Source organism: Meleagris gallopavo, chromosome 3 (genome assembly GCF_905368555.1).
Source record: "Meleagris gallopavo chromosome 3, MGAL_WU_HG_1.1, whole genome shotgun sequence".
Taxonomy (NCBI): domain Eukaryota; kingdom Metazoa; phylum Chordata; class Aves; order Galliformes; family Phasianidae; genus Meleagris; species Meleagris gallopavo.
Window position 1 is genome coordinate 25,054,866 of NC_139406.1, and position 21,594 is coordinate 25,076,459.

Sequence of the window (21,594 nt, forward strand, 5' to 3'; positions counted from 1 at the left end):
CATCTTTAAAACATTTTACATACTTTAGTTGCAAGATGAAAAATAAACTGGTCCCTTCTGCTTATTTTCAGTGATTCTTTCAGGTTCTTGTCTCTGCTTTTTTGTTTTTCACATCATGGTAGTGAATAAAACTGATTACCCTTCCACACAAGATAATTGCAAGCTCTGTTAGTGGACATAGTAAATTTTAGGGAAATTATTAGAAGTACAATATAGTATTTAACATCAGGAGAATGGTGGAAAAACATTCTGTGAGATTCTGAACAATCAAACAAAGTTTGTTGGGCTTAGAAAGGAATTGAGAACACAATTTGGAACTTGTTTCACATACTGGCATGGCTGTATTACACTACTATTTGGACATCTTACTTCTGTTAACACATTAATGTATTAATAATTGCTTCCCAGAGTTCATGGAAAGTCAGAGATTTTGTTATTTTACTATATCAGCAAGACATTCTACTGATTGATCTTACTTTTTGTCCATTTAAGAAATGATGTCTGATTTCTTTTTTTTCAAATGCTATTTTAAAAATTTATTATCAATTCTTTATCCCTTTTAATAACAGTAGAACAAGAACAATTTAAATTTGTGATAAATTACTGGAACAACTTTGTGTCGTATTTATTACGGGACTTAGTTTTTCTTTTAAAAAAAAAAGACCTACAAATAAAAATTGGAAAAATACGTAATTAAAATTTATCTTCAGAACTTTTATACAAAAATTTGCAGATCAGGTTTATCCAAAACAAAGTGACTGAAAGCAACTAAATAGACTTTTGATTGATGCTGTGTAGAGCCAGGAGTTGGACTTGATGATCCTTGTGGGCTCCTTCCAAGCCAGGATAGTCTGTAGTTCTATTATGTCTTCAGACTTTGTTTACTTCTTGTGTAATGAGGTCCTTGCAACAGCTGCTGATTACAAAGCAAGGAATATGGAAGAATGAGAGCAGTTTTATCTTAGTTTAATATCCTTTAAGAAATGGAACACGATGCAGTATCAGTGATAACTACGGAAATATTAATAAGTCAGATTCTGCTGTCAGTCACACCTAATCAGCCATTCGCTATGTATAACAGATGACAGAGCCTGAGCTTTTTATTCTACCAGAAATGGAGGCTGGACACCATGGACTTCTTGGTCACCTTGTAGTACCACTTGTGGAATAGGCTTTCAAGTGCGTCAGCGCTCCTGCAGCAATCCAACCCCTCGCCATGGAGGACGTGTCTGTGTGGGGCAGAATCGTGAGGAGAGGTGAGCTATCTTTTCTCTAACATCTGCTTTAATTTCTTCTGCTCAGCTGTAGTCCATAGGACATTTTCTCCTTTACCTGCCTGATGTTTCTTTTCCTCTTCTTTCCTTCTCCTGAACTCCATGTGCTGCACAGTGGCAATATTCCCATTAGGAAGGATGTGGGGCTGCAGCAGTTCTTTCATCCTTCGCTTAGCTGCATCCCTTCTGAGCCAGCTGAGCTCCTAGTGCCAGAGAATTGTGCTGAAGCAATGTACTGCTGTCCCTTAAGACGCTGAAAATTGATTCTCCTGGAAAATTGATTGCAGTATGTTTAAATTGTAACTTGCCTTGTCTCAAGACCTGAAATTCAGAGCAAAATATAGTAAGGTCGCAGCAGTATGTTACTGATGCCATGAGTTCATGTTTTGTGTCTTAAATGTATTAAGCTTCTATATAACATGAAGGGAAGTTTCAAGGGCTCTGTCTCATATTCAATAAATATAATACACCTGGAATCAAATATCTTTTACTGAGCTTTCAGATGTTGGTTTTTTTTTACTTGTTTGCGTGTATATTAACCCCTGAGCAGATCAAGTCAGCTTAAATATTGATTTCCGTATCTACTGCTTTTTCACCAGACTGAGCATTTTATAATAGCTCAGAATGTGAAGTTCAGGCCTCTAGTTGCATTATGCATGCCCTCCTCTGAAGTCTCTAATTTGTAATTTATATGCTGGTAATTTTAACAGAAATTAAATGTTTATTTAAATCAAACTAGAATTCAGATAAGCTACAACTCTTAGATATGTTTATTATCATGTTTCCTGAGGCATGTCAAAAAACACAGATATCAGAATACTGGTGCTGGTGTAAGAATTTGGAGTACTCTAGACATCCATTCCAATAGATGTATGCAGATACATTTACCCTCACTATGCACTTGCAACTTACTTCGGTGTTTCTGTAAAATACTTTCACATAACCAAAGGAGAACGGATGGTTTTGTATCCTATATTGCTGCCAGATCAAAGTCAGATTCAGTAACCTTTATGGTGAGTTTAAATAGTGGAGATTTAAACACTGGCATTGCCTCAGGTAAAAAGATTCCAATGAGGGGAAATTGCATCACACATTCATGTATTAACAGAAGATCAGGGGCCTGGTCTTTCTAATTCTGAATGCAAAAGGCCAGTACTGTAGAACATGTGAACTCTTACTTTTTCAAAACCATGAATATTTACCATTTCATCACAGAGGAGAGCATTTTGTTGTTTTCGAAATTGCTTTCTGAAAAAAAGTTGCTGAACCTAAAAGCTGTTCACCAAATGTAAAATTATGTCTGCTGTTGTGTAGCTTTGTCCCAGCATGAATAGCAGATTTTCTTGAACTGAGAGTTCAGTCCAGAGCAGGACACAATAAGAGTGAATGTAGAAGAAAAGAGTTTAATTTGAATAGACTTTTTGCTGATGGACATGTTAGTAGTCACTATTCATCTAATTTTAGCACTGAATAAAAGTCCAATAAGGTGTTTCAGAGAAATAGCGCTGGAGGAGCTGTTGAGACAGTATAACTCCTTGGCCTGTTAGGACAGAGACCTCAGGGGAGGTTGACTGGGGCCATTAAGGCTTTTTGATGCCTTCGAGGTTCTAACATCTTGTAGAGAAGCTGTTTTTTGAGCTGAAGGCGATGGAGTACCAGTATTGATAATAATCTTAATTCACTGCTTCCCTCTAGTGCCTCTGCATTGCGTGGACACTGAACACTTGAGAACTGGGCCCAAAACATTTAGGCAGACTGAGAAAATACTCCGGGTTTGGCAGTTCATAAGAAATGTTCAGCTTGTTTTTGGCACCTAGGATATACCAATTGGCAGCCTTTCTGATTTTCTCATGGAAATTAATGAATGTTTATAAACAGCCTAACATTTTACTTTCTTAGGGGCCTCAGCCCTTGAGTAAAGTGAATAAATGTGTAGACTTAGAAAAAATTAGTATTAGGTGGTTTACAAATTGTGTGCTTTTGTCTTTATTAAAGAACATGTTCATGCCACCTTCACATGTTAAAGGAGCTTAAATATGAGATTCACATTTTGACATTGTGCCAAACTTTGCAACTGCTTTTCAACAAACACAGTTCCCAGCAGAAATCCAGCACAGAATTCCATAAAAACTAAACACAGAAAAGGCAGTGCATTGTTGAGGTTAATTCTCCTACAGATGTGAATGAATATTCAGTTTTATAATATTTGTTCATGCATTAAGCAGTAAATATTTGTCTAGGCTATGCTTGTTTTACCTCATGAAAGTTGAGATCCTACAATACCTAAAGTATCAGACAGATCTGTGTTTGCTGATCTTTCCCTTGAAATCAGTGGATATATTTACCAATTTTAAATTCTGCAAATAGGTTAAGTTGTTGCTAGCTCTGTTGCTTAAGGGTGGAGGAGTGGAAAACAGTTGAAAGATAGCAGCAAATACTTGGATTAGAAAGCCAATTCGTCTTATAGAAATAGGTCAGAAGTTCAGCTGGTGTGTTTGGACAGAATATGGAGAGGGAGTAAAAATAGTATTTTAACAGATAAGATAATGTTGTATTTAAGAGTCAAGATTGAAGATGTCCAGATGAATTCACTAGGGTCTTAAAAATTTCTGTTTTGTTTTGTTGTTTTTTTCCTGTGTGTGGAATATTTGCTGAAGCTGCTGGAAAACTCTCAAGATTTTAGTTTATAAGGTCTGTAGTGTCCTTTTTTTACTTTGTCATTGAGTGAAAATATTTTTCCTTTGTGAGGAAGACGCAGTAGGTACAGACTCATTAAGTCCTTTGGTCTCTCTCTGTAGAAATGAGAGATATTAGAATGAGAATCCACTGCTTCTAGTGAGCGTAGTCTTCCTCCATTACAAAGGAAAAAAGAAAAATGCAACGCAAATCAGGATTAGGAAAATGGGTTAGTTTCAGTTAAGGAGTAAACATTTGAAAATGCAATTTTCTTATGTGCAAGATTAGAAGCAGTCACCTTTTTCTTTGAACACAATCATTAGCCAAAAGTCAGATCTCTCAGACTTGTTTTCAGGAGAGGGAGGAATAACTGAGTTCAAGTGGTTCTTGACTATAGTTCTACGTATTTCTGTACAGCAGTACAAACAAGTTTGATCTCCTTTAGCAGAGCAGATCAAACGCAAGAGGTCTTGGGCTTTTCACTGCCCCCATGGTTACCCTTCCTACTGGGAAGTGTCTGCTCCCATGCTTCTCAGTTTCTCTGTTCACTCCTCCTCTACAGAATTCCGTGAGAGCACATGCTTCAGACCCCACCACCTTCAGCAGCCTCCTGGAGGGGATTTTTGTTGATTCAGCAATCTCCTTCCAGAAAAGCATGTGCATCTGTCATATGTCTGCCTTCAATTAAAGCATTCCCATCAATTTCAGCACAGTCCATACTTCCTGTTAAGTGAGCAGCTTCTAACTGGGAGTACCCACCATGTAACAGTATTGCGTATGACAATGATTATGATTAGTTTGTTTTTCTTAAATACATAATAACATGATACTGTTCAAAATTAAGAATTATATGTCTAAATAGAATTTATCTGTTGAATAAGAAAAGCACATAACTATTGTATAGTTAGCCTGTTTTAGTCAGCAATACATGGCAACACTGAGGCAATTTGACTTTTTGTAACACTGAGACAAAATATTGAAATAAATTCAAATTGTAAAAGAATTATCTGGAGTAAAAATCACAAGTTACTCTACTACCTAACGGTTCTGGGCATATCTAGGCAGGGGATACTCTTTTTCCCCCCATTATGACAGTTCCTTTAGTAGGAAATTTAAACTTGGTTTCACTCTAAGAGAAAATGGGAAAGGTCACTGTACAAAACTCACATTTCTCTAGGCTGTTCTTCCTTCTGACCTCATTGCAGTTAGAGATGGGATTAGGGGAGAGGGCAGTGATTTCACAGATCTTTTGTTGAATTACTGTAAAATGTTAGCCCTGTGGGTCCTGAGAACAAAATTAAGAGGGGAAGAAAGAGCAAAAGGGAAAAAGGGTTACTGAGTGACTTGAAATGCAGCCAAAAAGAAATATAATGAAACTTGGCTCAAAGCTTCTTGCTGTAGGACAGTGCTCAAAGTTCAATTGCAGGGATGCCTTTAATTTTGAAAACATACCTGATGTTTTTAGAGGTTGGCTGGCTAAAAGGAAAGTAAATTCAACTTGTACACTGTGGTTTCATTGTTTGTTTGCTTGCTGTGTTTTTTTTTCCTTCTCCGAAAAAAAATGTAAAATTAACAATCCTATTGATTTTATTTCTTTTCCAGGAATTGAAGTTAAATAGTTGCATGGGCACGTTAGGGCTTTTTTCAGTTTCATTTTGTAGTTTCAACTGCATATTTAAGTAGCGTTGGTTAGCAGAACTGCCAGCCTTTGAGCTGTTTACTTAATTTGTTAGACTTAATTTCTGTCTTCCAGTTCAGAGCAGGTGGTACAGCACAATGGCATTACAGGAGTCACTGTATAGTGTCAGGAATCTCATTTAAGTGAGATCCGTCATACCTGACTTCAAGTGCCTTCAGTGTGTTTATGCTGTACTTCAATTATGGTCTATGGAAATCTAGTAAATACGAGTAGCGGAGAAAGAGTAATTTGTTTCATTCTAGTTTATATTCCTAAATTTGATCAAATGAATCATTCTAGCTCTGTAGTTTGTATCAACAAAATTTCCATTGACTGTGTGGAAGCATAGATATTCATCTCCCACACAGCCGTTACAGTTAGTGGAGAGAAATCAATACACTGAGTACTGTATTTTTGTGACCTTTACATTACAGTGCCATAAATCATGTTTTTAAAATGATTACTACTTTTAAAATAATTGCTACTTCATTTCTAGAGAGCTACATAGCATGTGACTATTTTATGGTGAGATGAATCCCACCCTTAGTTTCAATTTTGTTATTCAAATTATTGAATATCAGTAATTGTACATTTCATGGCAGACTTGCTTAATCCCGTCTGCATATCCCAAATTAATTTAACACATCTCCATTAAAAACTAATTAAATTATGCAAAATATGTACTCATTTGAATGAATAAATGGTGATGCTGCGTGTATATTTCATTGGGTACACATTCTCAACAAATGATCAAGAGGTGAGCTATCACAAATAGTCCCATAAATGAGTGCATGTGATGATTCACATGCAGCTATCTGAGTTTTGGGTGAGGAATATCCAGTCACAGAACATTCATCTGCATCTTTAGGAATGAATAGCATAGTGTGAACTGTAAATTACAAATAATGAACATATAGGAGAAAACGAAAGAAAAGATAGTTTATCCACAACAAAGATTGAAAAAAAAATTACCCAAATCATATACAGAAGATTTCTGAGATAGCAGATTTATAAACATTGAGGTTTTTTTGTTTTTCCTCAGTTTACTGGAGAAGAGTAGACAAGGTCAATACAAGCTGTTAATAGTTTATTTAATAACACAGAAAGACAAAACTAAATGTCACTACCCCATTTATCCCATTCCCAACCTTTTAAATTTTATTGGAGTTTCTCAGACCTACAGACAAATTTTGAGTGATAAACTCCAGCATTTGTGATAAACCTACTGGTGTGTGTATGTATATATACAAATATATATATAAAATAGAAAACAGTGGGTTTTTTTTGTTTTTTTTTTTTGTTGTTGTTTTGTTTGTTTGTTTCCTAAATAATTCTGAACATGCAAATTCTTTGGCAATGGAGAATTAGAGCTTGAGGATCTTAGGGCATTCTATAAAAAAATTGTTGCTATGGTTATTCTTGTTGAAAATGACAACAGTTTATGCTGTCATTGTTTCCCTTTGTGTAGAAAGTGAATTATTGAAGTATTAAGTACAGTTTTCATGGCAGGAGAGAGCAATATGATGAAAGTAAGAGAACAGTGCATATTGAATAGCTGGTGTAAGAAGTGAGGATATATTGTAGCAGGTGGATTTGTTCATTCAAGACAATCAGAAGCAGTAGTGACAAGAGCGATGCAGTGGCATCCACAAGACTTGAACACTTTGTGGATCAGCTGTTTTTTGAGCATTGTCAAGGCTTTGCTTCATTTCAGATAAGACCTAAAATTTGGACTTGATAATCTTGGAGGTCTTTTTCAATACTGATGATTCTATGATTCTAGGACCTTGGCCCCTGCTAGAACCTTACTCATGCTTTCTGGTATCCCAAATCCTTTGGTCATTCACAGAGAGTCTTTACCAAGCAGTACATGTTACAGCTGGAGGTAAAAAAAAAAAAAAAAAAAAAAGCAGAATTTTAGGGTTTTGCTTTTTTAAATCACTAAAACTTGAGATAGTTGCTATTATCTGAATGTCTGGTTATAGTAACAAAGCTCCATAGTTAAATGTTCCTGCTTCTCTTGAAGATCTGGTATCCCTCTAAATCAGTTTACAGCCTACTGGAAAATCCTTCAAGGATCATAATAGCTAAAAGCACCCTTTAAAAGCTAAAGTAATAACACTATCAAAACAGCACAGTTCTGTATGCCTAGAGCCAGTGTTTCAGACTTTATTTTACCCGTAAAAGCAGAGATACTGTAGAAAACAAAAGGAAGTTTAGCTCTCTGAAGAGGAAAGAGATGAGTCCTAATCATTGCTTGTCTAGTAAGATAAAATACTGCCTGCATAAATGGTTGCCTTTCATTTGGTTGACTCACTTCTCTGGACACAGACACAACTGTTATTATTAAAATAGTTGCCAATATTGCTTATGTGCTCACAGTGCAGTGGCATGCTTGTTTCACACAGATTGCATAAAGGCGCTGAATAAAGTAAACAAATTCTTCAACAAATGTTTAAACTCTGTGCAGTGAGACAATTGTTAGCTCAATGTTTCATGAATAGAGAGGGACCCATTATATAAAATATTTCCTAGTAAAAACATCTATCTGAATAATCAAACGAGCAACTTGGGGAAGGTGTTGTCTTGATACTAAACAGATTCTTTGCCTCCTTGTTTGCCTCTTCTCACAGGTACTGCAATGAGCATTTGTTGTGCCCCCCTCATGTGTTTTGGACAGGCTGGGGTCCATGGGAACGCTGCACGGCTCAATGTGGAGGAGGGATTCAGGCTCGGCGTAGGACATGTGAAAATGGTCCTGACTGTCCTGGCTGCAGCGTGGTAAGTAATTCTCAGCTTGCCCTTCAGCAGATATGTGTGTGCCCATACACTGTAGCTCTAACATGAGTCACTAGAATGTGTTTGTCTCTGTGTTGCTCAAATGTTTTGAAATTTATCAGAGAAATATATATCATTCAGTTTTTATACAACATCATCTAGAATATGGGCTTCCTGAGGCAAAATTGGTGCGGATAAGAGCTGTGTCCTTGGCAGGTTTATAGCATTTTTTATTTTTATCACCAGAGTATATAGGAACTCTTGCTATGAACCCAAGACTCTGGTGTCACAGTTCCTGTGCAGTACAGAAGGGATAAGTTTAAAATCTTAAGTAATAAGACAGGAAGTGAATACAAATTACATGAAACCACCAGCAAATGCTGAAGTAAACTTGAGTAGTGCCAGTGATCTTAGCATGACAGTAGCCTAACAGCTGCCAAGTTTCAAGGCTACTGTAGGATAATTATGAATGGATAGAAATATATTGTGGTTGACCCATTTATGAAGGCAAACATATGGAAAAGTGTATAGGATTTTCTTCTTATATCTGAACAAGCATAGGTATTACATTTCATCAAATGAGCACATCAAAAATAGAACATTGCTTTCTTGAAGATGATGAGGCAGTATGTAGCAGAGCATGGGTAAGGGAAACCAGCTGCAATATACAGCGAGCAGGGTGACATATTCACTGCAGTACAACTGGAAAATAACCTTGGTGTGGATGTTGCTGAATGGATAATACTGTCAAAGCTAAAGGAAGGGATTTTGTTGCTGGACCATTAGAAGCTGAAGGAAAATCTTAGCATGTGTAGGTGAATATCAGAAGATTAACCTTGTGGTGCTATTTCATGTTGCATCTAAATTGAATTCCAGTAATGGATTGTCAGTGAAGAGAATATTATGTAGAAAGCATAACCTGGGTGAAAATTTGAAGTGGTTGAAACTGAAGAAGATAGATTCTGCTGCTGAATGACAGAAGGTATTGTTAATCTCCCCAGTGACTGAAAAACAGGCACAACTCAGACGAAAGCTGGCAGTTCTGTTTTAGCTATGTAGTGTTTAGTAGCCAGATCTGATGTTGCATGCTAAGAAATATGTACTGAACTTTGTTCCAGAAATCTAAATACGCAAAAGGAAGATTCTTTTTTTTTTTTTTTTTCCCCATATATTAAACCAATTTTTACATACTTTAATTTCAAAGTGTCAGTTAATTCTGAGGTTTGTCATGGACTTCTTGTTAGTCTGGCAGTAATTCAGGATTAAACCTTTCAAATATTTTTTGTGTGTATTTTCCCAGAGTTTGTTCTCTCTTTAATATTCATCCTGGTGTAAAAATTGAATTTTCAATAGATTGAAAACATTCAGCAGGTTTGCTCATGTGTTTTAGCTGAACTATAAGAATTAATCTAATAACTTCTACAAATTTTTCAAAAAATATTTGTCTCTCCCTAATGTTCACAAAAAAATCAAACATATGGATTAGATCTGTTGCTAAACCTTAATGGATTACAAATAAAAGAACACAGTTTGAAAGTTTTCTGTCTCAGTCATCCTGTTTATCCCATGTTAGTCTGCATGCAAGAAAGAATTATTTTGTTCTGCACGCAATTTTCTCATGGACTGTAATGAAAAATGTGTTACTGATTTTCTTCAGAAGTTGCACAAAGAAAATATAAAATCTTGTAAAAAATTTTGTAATTATGACTGATTTGAGATCATTGTTATTAGGATTAACATGTTTGGTGTAACAAAACAGTTACCAGTGCATTTGTGGATGTTCGGTTGTTCAGAAAAGCAGTCCGTACGACTTAGGTACCAATGGAAACCAACCTAAAGTAGAAGTCCTTTATAGGTCCTGATGTTTTTATGAGACAAGGAATTCTACTTGTCAAATCTGTCTTTTATTTAAGTCTCAGTGAATTTGACCTGGAAGTAAACCTGTCTTCAGTCAAAGGTTTTGTAGCCATTGTAGGGCTTTGTGGATAGGTGAATCTTGAGAACTACTTCATTATTTCTTTATTATTCCTAAGAGGTTGTTTTTTTCATTAATGTAGGAAGAAGCAATCAAATATTTTTATGACTTTTTTGTAACTGTTCGGTTAATCAAATATTCACATTAATAAAATTCTAATAAGAGCACTAAAATTAAAACCTATTTATTCATTAGTTTATTTTACTTCAACCATTCTGTTTTCTGTAACTGTAATAGTATGTGTCCTCTGAAAGAAATAAAATTAGGGTTTCTACTATAGTTAATAAAGAAATTATCTTGCCCTCTTATTACCAATTTCACATCTTTAATAGATGTAATAAGGCTACAAACTTATTGGTGAAAGATATTTTCTGAGTTTCGTTTGTTTTTAACCCCCCCCCCCCCTTTTTTTTTTTTTTTAGTACCTCAGAGAACTTGGAACTCTAAATAACTTCAGAAGGACAGTGAAAGTGATAGTGGTTTTGTATACTGCTTACTGGATATCTATCAGATCTGGAGTAAAAGAGAGTGGTGACACACTGGAACAGGTTGCCCAAGGAGGCTGTGGATGCCCCATCCCTGGAGGCATTCAAGGCCAGGCTGGATGTGGCTCTGGGCAGCCTGGTCCGGTGGTTGATGACCCTGCTCATGGCAGAGGGGTTGAAACTAGATGATTCCTGTTTCCCTGTAGGGAACCTGCTTTGGCAGGGGGGTTGGTCTCAGTGATCTCTAGAGGTCCCTTCCAACCCCTACAATTCTGTGATTCTGTGATTCTGTGAATTCTCAAATAGCAATGGTTGTCATATATCTTCTGCAGCTGTATTGCTCAGAGCCTGCTGTCTGTATAGTCAAGACTCATATTCATAAAAAGCAGGAAAGAAGCATGTAGACAGATGAGAGCATATCATTTAAGATGATAATAACAACATTAGATTTCATTTCATCTGGAAATGAAATTTATGATGCATCAGAGGTGTAGGGAGGACTAAATGCTGTCTTGGGATTCAAGATGATTCTTCACTTTTAGAATAGTTTTTCAATGGCGGGACGGGAGTCAAAAGGAAATACTGTTTCCTAAAGAAAGAAAGCCTACAGCTTGTTTGCCAGCAGTATCAGGAGACTAGATTTTATGTTGCAGGAATACGTACGTCTTCTGTTTTCCAATGTGAGACCAGTCTGTGCATCTGCAGTACAGCCAGCCCTAATCTATTTAGCTGTTCTCATTTTGCTGCTTTTTCCATATCCATGGCTACTGTCTGTGTCCACAGATTTCTACTACATAATATTCACTCAGCGTTTTCCTCCCTTTCAGCTTTGTTGTATTACTGTTAGCCTGTAATAGCACAGCAGGTGGCTACTGCTTGTGTTTTGCTTTATGCATGTTTCTCATCAGCTGGTTCCTTGGCTTTATCTCTTATAGCAGAAATGAACCAAGACAATTGGATATCTTTTGTTAGAACTTTGATAAAGTTCCTTGCAGCTATTGTAAACTTAGCATCTTATAAAATAATCATGAACCTTTTGATGCGTACAAATAATCCAAAGATAGAAAAGCATGATGATGTATTCAAGATGCATCTCTCACTGAGGTTTACTTAGTACATGAAGAAAGCTGACCAAAAACTCAGGATCAAAAGTGTTTACACTGAATATAGACCATCAATTTTTATAGTATCGGAGAACAAGACCACAGAGGATCCTAAAGTTCAAAAAGATGAAACTTGAAATCAAAATCTAGAGCCACAAAGATCGCATCAAGATTTTTATGTTAATCAAAGTCAGTACAAAATGCTGGAAATTGTCTAATAAGAGAAAAGGCTGTCACAGCCAAATTTAAGAGCAGCCACATTAAGGTAATAGGAAAATAAAGTAGATGAAAAAAAACAAGTATTACTTTAATGTATTCAGATGATACATGTGCTAGAGAATGCACCGTGGAATTCCGTGGACTGAATTAATGTGACTCAGAGGACAAATCTCTTTAGATTTTACAGCATACTTGGATAAATTGTACATTTGTTTCAGAAAGAGCTTCTTTTCCCCTGAGAAGCATAATCTCACTTGAATTTGCCCCAGGTCAATATTAAAAATAACTTGCTTTGAGAATTATTAGTATAAGAAATCTAATCTGAGGATCAACTTGGGTGACATACTTTATGTGTACTTGTCATTTCAGTTATGCTAACATATGCATTAATTTTATTATTGTAATGGAAGTCTGGTAAAGAGTATATGTTTTCCATACAATAAAAGCATGTTAGATGTTTCTGTGAAATAAAGGAATGACAGAATTTCGCTTATTTCTTAGACATAGTTGCTAGTGTTGCATTCATATCTTTTTTATTATTATTTTAATGTTCCAGACGTGCTTAAGACAAAATTTGGGGAAGAAAAACTCTCTGTGTTCTAAAGTTTCAGTTGTGACACAAGAAGAAAAAAGATGTCTTGGAAAAGCAAATGTCAGAATTGTTTTCTTTCATTAAGTTTTTAAAGAGAATTTGAAGATGGAAGGTTTTCAGAAGTACTTTGTCCACCAGAAAGGGCACCAAACTGCCTTTTAAATATTTTCTATATCCCAAAATAAACTCCAAATACCCAGTCTCGCAAAAACAGAAAATATTTTTATTATGCTTTTTAATGTTGTTTTTTTTTTTTTTTAAGTTTCTCTTTGACCTCTCAGACTTAAGACAAATAATTCATAATCTATTGCAAAACCGGAAAAATACACTCTCACAAATGTGAAGCACAAAATTGTTCTTTTTCTTTGGCATTTGACAATTTTGTGTTCATTTCTTTTCTGTCTATTATGTGAATTTCAATGAGCATTAGCTGCTCCTTTATGTCTTAAATTTTTAGCAAAGAACAACTTACTTTCTTCTGATGATGTAAGTACGGTTGCAATTATAAGCAGTGTTGAGTAATTATAAGGAGGAAAAGCAAAACACCAAAATCACAAAAAATAGGTTCGGAAAACACAGACACATAGAGTAGTGATAGTTGAAAAGCCCAACTATGTCAGTTAAGAGAACTATCAGCCATGCATACTCAAGGTAAACAGAAACTGATGAAAAGATGTGTATACACAAGGGCTGTTCCAATAGTGATGCCTCCTATTTTATGATGTCGACCCAGAAAGTCAGAAACAGATGTTGGTGTTATTGCAGTAGAAGCTGAATATTCCTAACAATATTCCATTATATTCTGTTGCCATGTAACAGATGGCACCAGAGGGACTGTCTGACAAAATGGCATTTTGTATGAAGGTGTGGATGAACAAAGGTGTGTCACTGAATTCTTCCATATAGAAAAAAGTGCACCCACTGACATTCACCAATGCTTGATGAACGTTTCTGACCAAAGTGAGCATGGTGAGGTGGTGGATGGTGCATTTCAGCAGTGTGGCAGAGGCTGCTGGTCACCTCTATTGGTGCAGATTTTTGTGAGTGCAGCATGCAAGCTCTTGTTCATGGCTGGCAAAAAATGCATACTAATCGTGGTGACTGTTGAAAAACAGTTGTTTTGTATCTGAGAATTTGCTCTATCAAATTGTGCCATTCTTTCTATCTGTTGTAGTTTCCACAGAAATAAATAGGAATCATTAGTTTCAGAGCAACCTACATATATTCAAATGTGACGCATTTGAAATAGTCTTTAACTACATTTCCAACAGTCATTTTGCTGTTTATTTAACCTTGATGAGGCTAAAATGAGTCTTCTTACTCACATGTGATATTTTCTTTTATGGAACAATTCTGATTTCAAATTTCTTTTTCAAACCTAGTTAAATCTGTTGTCCTTTATGAGTGTTCTCACATTCAAGAGCTTTGCCCTTGAACCAACGAGTGTCCATGATATAGATGATGTGTGTTGGATTCAGAAGGCCAAGTCTCATTTAAAGTACCATAGGAAAAAAATCATACTGTAACTGAGCACAAGCCTTCTCAAGGCTTTGGATATAGGGAATGATCTGTGCATTCCTCGAGGTCAGGTAATAGCCAGGTGCTTTCATCCACATGGAGACTCTTATTGATCACTGAAAGGAGGCCTTATTTATAGAATTTCCCATGCTGTTTCCTAAAAGCCTGTGTCCTGTAAAATTATTGCTATCTTTTTTTCAGCAGCTCCCATGCTGAAGGTATAGTTTTTGTTATTGTAGCTTAGATGTAATGCATTGCACCTGGCTATTAGAGGCTCTTTTTTAATTGTGATCATTACTGTGTCTGATAACCACACAAGGAAAAAGTGTTTGAAAACTCCTTCAGTCTCTGCACAGCACTCCAAAGGCTCAGCATTACAAGACATAAAGTTCAGTTTCCCCTTAGGTCAGCTCATTTGTGAATATGAATAGAAAAGAAAAATACTGTCATTAAGGAATAAGGGACATCGGTGCTGAAGTTTTGTGCTGCACTAATGATAGAATGAATTAATGAGTAATTCTGAAGCTTGAGGATAATTTCTGGTGACTCATGTTTCATCCAGCCTGAGATTTTTCATTACTATGGAACTACAAACATTCAGTTATCTCTGGGAAGTGTCCCAAAACTCTGTCATTACAGGCTAAAACTCAAAACAAAAGGTAAGTGACATGGTTTTAGCTTAGTTTTATCAAGTAATAAGGCTTACAAGATCATATTGCAGTCTGTTCAGTGAGAACTCCTCTATTCATAAGTAAGGAACTGTTTGGAGAGTCGTCTTATGTTACAGTATGAAATTGCAAAAAGTTGCATGAAAAATATTCATTATAGGACAAAAAATTAAATTCATTCCCACCTTCAGAAGCAGGACTACCACTGAGTCCCATATTTGTACCAGGTTGCATCATGTGATAGTGAGTGTGCATGTTAGCTACTGCATGTCTCTTAGTTTCAATTGTAGAACCACTACAGCCTAATGGCAGGAGATATGGGGAGAGGAAATGAGGCTCTCAAGGAAAAGTTTTCAAGTCTTGAAAGGTAAACTTCAGGAAATCAAGTGTCATTAGTTCCAACGCTTATGGAACTACTTACTAGTTCCGTAACTGTTTTCTTTGATATGTAGAAAGTATTTCCATGAAATGAAAACTGACATAGCAGAGAGGACTGATAGATAGATAGATAGATAGGTAGGTAGGTAGGTAGGTAGGTAGGTAGATAGGTAGATTTCAACAGTCTCAGACAAAGGGGAAGATATGTGGCAACTGAAATGAATTTTGAGGAAATTTAAGACCAAAAAAGAACAACAGGTGTGACTGTGTTTCTACCAATATCTGCAAGGAGAAATTTTCTTCCTATCCTCCGTCTAGCAGTCACAAGAGCAGTACACACCAGATAGCAATCTAGTAGCACATCAGGTATTTTCTGTACTGTGTCAGAGTACTGTCTTAAGTCCACTAAGGGTCCTTTCTTCAGTTGCAGAGTATCAAGGGACACAAAGACAGTAAGGATGTGATAAGAACTATGCAGACAGTGTGGTTATACAGAATAACCTTTCTTGACTACTATTAGCACTTGGATAAAATTCAAAATATTACCATCTGTCATAGTAATTATTGTGCTATAGAAATGCAGCAATTTGTATGTAGTAAATTAAATGCAATGTAGATTTCTATGTTGTGTTATTTGCAGTGAAGAAAGAAGAAGAAAATAATCCCCATCCTGGAGTACTAGAAAGACTAGAGCTGCATTTAATATCTTTATTTGTTTGTTTGTTTGTTTTTAATTCTATTTCTTTGCTTGTTTAAGAAAGAAAAAGATAACAAACCCCATAGAAAAAATGTATCTACGTTCAGTAAGAAGAAAATGGTGTTGCAGATGGAGAGAGGCTGTCTCACTTGATCTGTGGTTTTCAAATTGCCAAATAACTTCAGAGTATAAAAGAATTAAGATGTAGAATGAAAAGCGGAGATCAAGTCCTTACAATATTACTAAAGTAGAGCACTGCATATTTTCCTAACATTATTCTCCAAGAGGATAACTGTTTTGTTGTTTGTTTGTTTGTTTGTTTTACAATCAATATGCATCAGCTACAATATATATGGTTTTAGATTTGTTGTGTTACAAAGAAGGATGATCATTGAAGTAATACACTGCTAGCAAGAAGGTGTAGAAACTAAAAGGTGTATCCAGCTGGACATAGGAATGGGTTGTCATGGCAGAAGAAATGTCAGATTAATTAGAGATTACTGTGTATCTCCTAAAGGAACAAACTTGGGACAGATTTTAATGATTTGTTTTCTTAGTAATATTAGCAGATAAATTTGGATTACATTTGCAGATGTCTTGAAATTGAAAGTCATCATCATCAGCACAAAAATGGATTTGCATGTTACTCTGGAGTAGTTAGATATCTCTGAAGGCTGAAGTAAGAGTAAAGAAATGAGTTGTATAATAATTCTGAATTCATGCAGTTTAAACAAAACTCCTGCTTTCACCTTGAAAAATAGTGAAGAACAAGCCAGGAGAATAACCCTGGTGTATGATGTTTATAATACTAAAAGCCAGAAAAAATATGTGGCTATGAAAAATACAGATTTGATTTCAGCATTTAAGAAGCTTTAGCAAGGTATTTCCAGTAGACAAAAAAAAGGTAGTCTAGAGATTTCCATAAACTAATCCTGGAAGGGAAGACTGTAACTGTCCAGACTGGAACTAGTTGAAATCAGATTGCAGGTCATGCTGTTTTCTCTAATTGCTGCTGTTAACTTGTCTTCAAAGTGAAGCTTATTATGAAGCTGAATGTATCTGACTCCTTTGGATTGAAGACTGAAGTGATTGGATTATGTTATGATTTCATCTACGGATTTTAGAAGTCTCCTCTATCACAAAGCTATGTCTTTGTAAGCATGCAAAAACCATTGTTTTACTCAGGTAGCTCAGCAACAATCTTAGGTCATTGTGCAACTGCAATCAAAAAGGGAGGAAAAGAGTGCATGACATCCATTTAAAAATGTATTGGAGGTTCAATAGAACTGTTATATAAATCTGTTCTGTAGCCACAGTTAATTTTCTTAAGGAAAAGTGGTAGAAGTGATCTTCGCCTAGAAAATATCCCAGAGAAAGCCAAAGGCTGGGATTCTGATAAATTAGAATGTACAGGGTTCTGATGTATGAAGTACTAACATATAAAGTAATGGCAACTCTGGAGAGCAAATACTGGGATTTCAATACTGTAATATGATGAATTTTAGGGAAATATGAAGCCAGTTAGGGGTATTAATTTCCGTTTAGGGCATTGTTACATGATGCAACTTGTTGCAAGAAATTTTTAAGGCTTAAATCTTAAGAATTGAAAAACCCTAAACAACATTGGGCGTAATATCAGGATGAACTAGATTTACAGTAGATTTTAAGAAAAATAGCATATTAAATCACATTTTAAAATTTTAAATCTTTTGCTGCATATGAAGAGTCCAGCCGATCTTTGCTTTGAGCATTCCGCTTCCATTCTGTCCTTTGACAGTAGAAACAACATGTCTGATCAAGAATGGCATTTTCAATGTTCTTTTTTAAGGACAGTGTATATAAAAAAAGTTCCTCTAATTTATTTTGTTTCTTTTAGCCTTAGCCTCCTGTAGTTAAAATGCTACAATGTGAACTTAGCTAATACACCAAAAAGTGCATTCACATATTGACCCAGTGATTGGTTAATGCAATGCAGTGTTTTATTTCAGAGTCCTTCAGTTTGACCTTATTAAGGGGTGGGTGAAGTCTGCATAATTGAGATTTGCTGTTACCATTGTAGTTACACCGCTGCAACAATTGTTGAAGGTCTAAGATTGATTTGTTAGCTGAGATAATTGACAGTGGTCCTTATCTATCAGATTGTAATTAATTGGATCTCTATCCAAATTCGTGACATTTCTATGCCAGTTTTTGTTTTCACTTACTCTCAGAACATTATAATATTTTTTTAATTATTTTTTATTATTTTTTATTATTTTTTTTTAATTTTAAAAATTAAAAATTATTATATGTGGTAGAATTTTGTTTTTCAGTGAGAATTGTGCCAGACAGCTCTATTCTGATCAAGATCGTATCAGATGGAGTCATCATATCATATGATACGGGGAATATTTACTGATGGAGTTAATAAAAGTACCTGTATTTGTTTTCCTGGGTTTATTCCCTTGTCCCTTTCATATTCAGTTGTTGGCTTAGAAGGTTTCTGTGCTAAAACTATACCAAGCACATGTAAGGTACTGAGTTATTCAAAGCCTCTGATATTCATCCTGAACAAACATACTCACTAACCTTAGAAAAAAGCAAAAATGTTCATTGTGCCTATTCGTAACTTCTTCTATGTCTTCAGAACGTTGTGACTGAATCTACTGTAGCATACTGAAACTATATTTAGGCCCAAATATCCCAGTAGATGAGATTGTATCCTTCATGTCTGAACATCTAAGTTCATATAGACAGTGAGCTCTTCTGTGAGTATATATAGTGATTTGTCTGTATAGGTTAATGGACAGGATAAAGTTTCACAATCTCACAAGCAGTACCCATAATGGTACTGCAAGCAGCATCACATAGCATACATTTTTATGCCTGAGTAGTGCAGCAGAAAGTAAAATGACTAATCCTGCAGATTTAGAGGCAGAGTTTTTTTTTCAGAAGACAGTACTTATTACGTCATTTGAAACATCTGAAAGGTGAATGGATTTGAAGACATGAGAACAGCTCTTTCAGTTTATGGTACAAGAATCTTTAACTTTGTTAAAATGATTTCTAACATGAGAGAACAGAGAAGTGTTTATGACCCTGTAAAGATTAAGACGTTGATCTATCTTTCCTTTGAAATTGGTGAAACTTCTCTGCAGATTGGTAGTGGTCCAGAAGAAGGTCAGCCTCAAAATGCAATTCTTACTTGCCTTTTTTTTTTTTTTTTTTTGAGAAAAGAATGAAACTTTATTTTTCAGACTATAACTTTATTTTTCAACTAGCTGATTCAGAACAAGAACTGATTCACTTTCATCTCTTTGGATTTTGACTTAGTCTACATAAGGAAAAATGAAAAAAAAACCTTAGAGTTGATGTGTTGGCTCTGTTAACAACTTACTAACATTTAAAATGGAAAATTGGCTAGATCTTCAGTTAGTACCAGTTTATGACACTCTTGATTCCCTCCAGGATGCATGAGAGAACTTGTGAATTATGGTTTGGCTGTTAATCTCTAAATTGTGATCAGTTCTGCAGTACTAGAGATCCTAAATAACTTCATCCTGGTCCTTAACCCAGACTACAATTTGTGCAGTCCGTTCTGCTGTGCAGGGGACTGAGTATTTCTTCCACATCATGCCAGCATGGAGGCTGCACAAGAGCTAATGTGTCAAAAGCAGGCTGTGTCAACTTGAGACACTCATGATTTGACAGGACAAGGAAAACTTAAATCTCTCCCTAGATCCCATGGTAGTACAGCTGTTTCGGCCATTGTGCAAGCTGGATTTGTGATGCCAGGTCAATCACAAGTCTGCTGCACAGCCAACACAGAGCCATAAAATGGTTTGGCTTGGCAGGAATCTTTAAAGATCATATAGTACAACCCCCCGCCTTGCCATACTCATCACAAGACTCTTCTGTGTGATTGCTCTTTTACTTACAAATAACACAGTCTTGTTGGTTGTGGTGTTTTTTTGGTTTTTTGGTTTTTTTTGTACATGAAGATCATTTTATGAAAGCAGTGGCAGATTCTTTATTAAAGGCCATTTGTATGTTAGTGCATGTGAGGACTTTGTATAATGCTCAAATGTGCATCATGGGAGATCTGATGTGTGACTCTGCTCTTATGCTGTTCTGGTAATGTAATAATAGTGTGGATGTACTTCTTGATAGGAAATTTTTCATTTCCTATCACTGATCTTATTCAGATCCCATAGTAGGCAATACAAACTATGTAAAAAAACACCACAGTTGGCCAATAGACCCACATCTACTCTCAGCCTTGCCTGACTCAGTTAAGTCTTTTGACAGCCTTGGATGACACAGGCCAGCTGAAGTCCAGAGAGTGTGACTGGTTATTGTTACTCTATGTAGAAAACATATAATCCTTCTTTAATATGAAATGAAATGTATTCACTCTGATTGAAGTATGAAAGATATTCAGTCAGAAGTTTCCAAAGTTTTCAGGATATTGCTCACAAAACTAGAGCTATAGCATATTCATTCATGTAGGAGTACATAACCCTCTTCGCAAATTCACTAAGCTCTCTATTAAAAACAGTTAATTTGTGTCCTATTCCTTCTTGAAAAGCTGATCCAGAATCCCTGTTAACGTATTGAAGCCTTTGTGTGAAACGGGTTGGCAGAATGAATATTTTGTTTAAAAGGCTGTAGAGTACTTACAAAAGGAATTAATATCAATGCATATAACCTGCTTCTGCAGTGGAGAGCTAAGAGGAATATTGGATGTACAGTGAAATCTAGCATTAGCAATTTGCAGTAGAGTATGAAAATGATGCAAGACATAGAATGCAAGGAAAAAACCAAGTGATGGATTATAGGAATTAATCCATCAAAAACCTGGCTGTAGGTCATACAAACATAATTTTGAGAGTCATTAGTAGGAAAAATCTTGCACCTCTTTCATTTTCCAGAAGGACTGGCATTTTATTTACCACATAATTTTAATAAAATTTGATATGACTGAAGTAGTATAACATAAAGTCACGTCTGTCTTCCATGATAGTCCTAAGATGTCAAGAAAAGAATAAATTATATTACTATGAGTTCTACTGGAAGAATAGTTGGTACAAGCACAATTTCCTGTGTTGTGAGAGGCAAAGGGAGCAGGATGTGGAGAAGAAAGGAAAATTTAAATCACAAAAGTGCAAGACTTAAAAAATATATATATTTGTCTTTGCCAAAGTCGTAGAAGGACTTTGCAAAAAATACTCAGATAAAGAGAGATAAAGATGAATTGTCAATCTTTTGTGTTTGATAAGGTAGGCACTATTCACTGTTTGGGGGGATATTTCTTGACATGTTTACTTTTTAGAGCTGCATTTTGCCTACACTACCAAACTGATACAGCATATGCACTTCATTAATTATGTACTTTCCCCTTTCCCCTGCAATTTGCCCTGGAGGGAGCCCCTGGAATGTTTTCCTGAAAGTAGATGGCATTTCAGGTACGAAAGTGCTTCCAGTGCTTTTGAATATTTTTAACCACACAGGTCCCAGCACAGACCATACTAGACACCTTCCCTTGGGAAAACTGACCCCGTATCCCTCTTTTCC

At 35.8% G+C, this 21,594-nt stretch overlaps 1 protein-coding gene across 4 annotated transcripts in view; it reads left to right on the forward strand.

Annotated features, from left to right (window-relative positions):
• Positions 1–21,594, forward strand: part of SEMA5A (semaphorin 5A) — a 316,919-nt gene that overhangs the window by 240,868 nt on the left and 54,457 nt on the right. For all 4 annotated transcript variants that reach the window (XM_085220463.1, XM_085220466.1, XM_085220462.1 and 1 more), the window contains 2 exons: positions 1,113–1,256; positions 8,262–8,409. In XM_085220463.1, the coding sequence (XP_085076589.1) occupies positions 1,113–1,256; positions 8,262–8,409 (292 nt within the window). The remainder of the gene's footprint in view (positions 1–1,112; positions 1,257–8,261; positions 8,410–21,594) is intronic.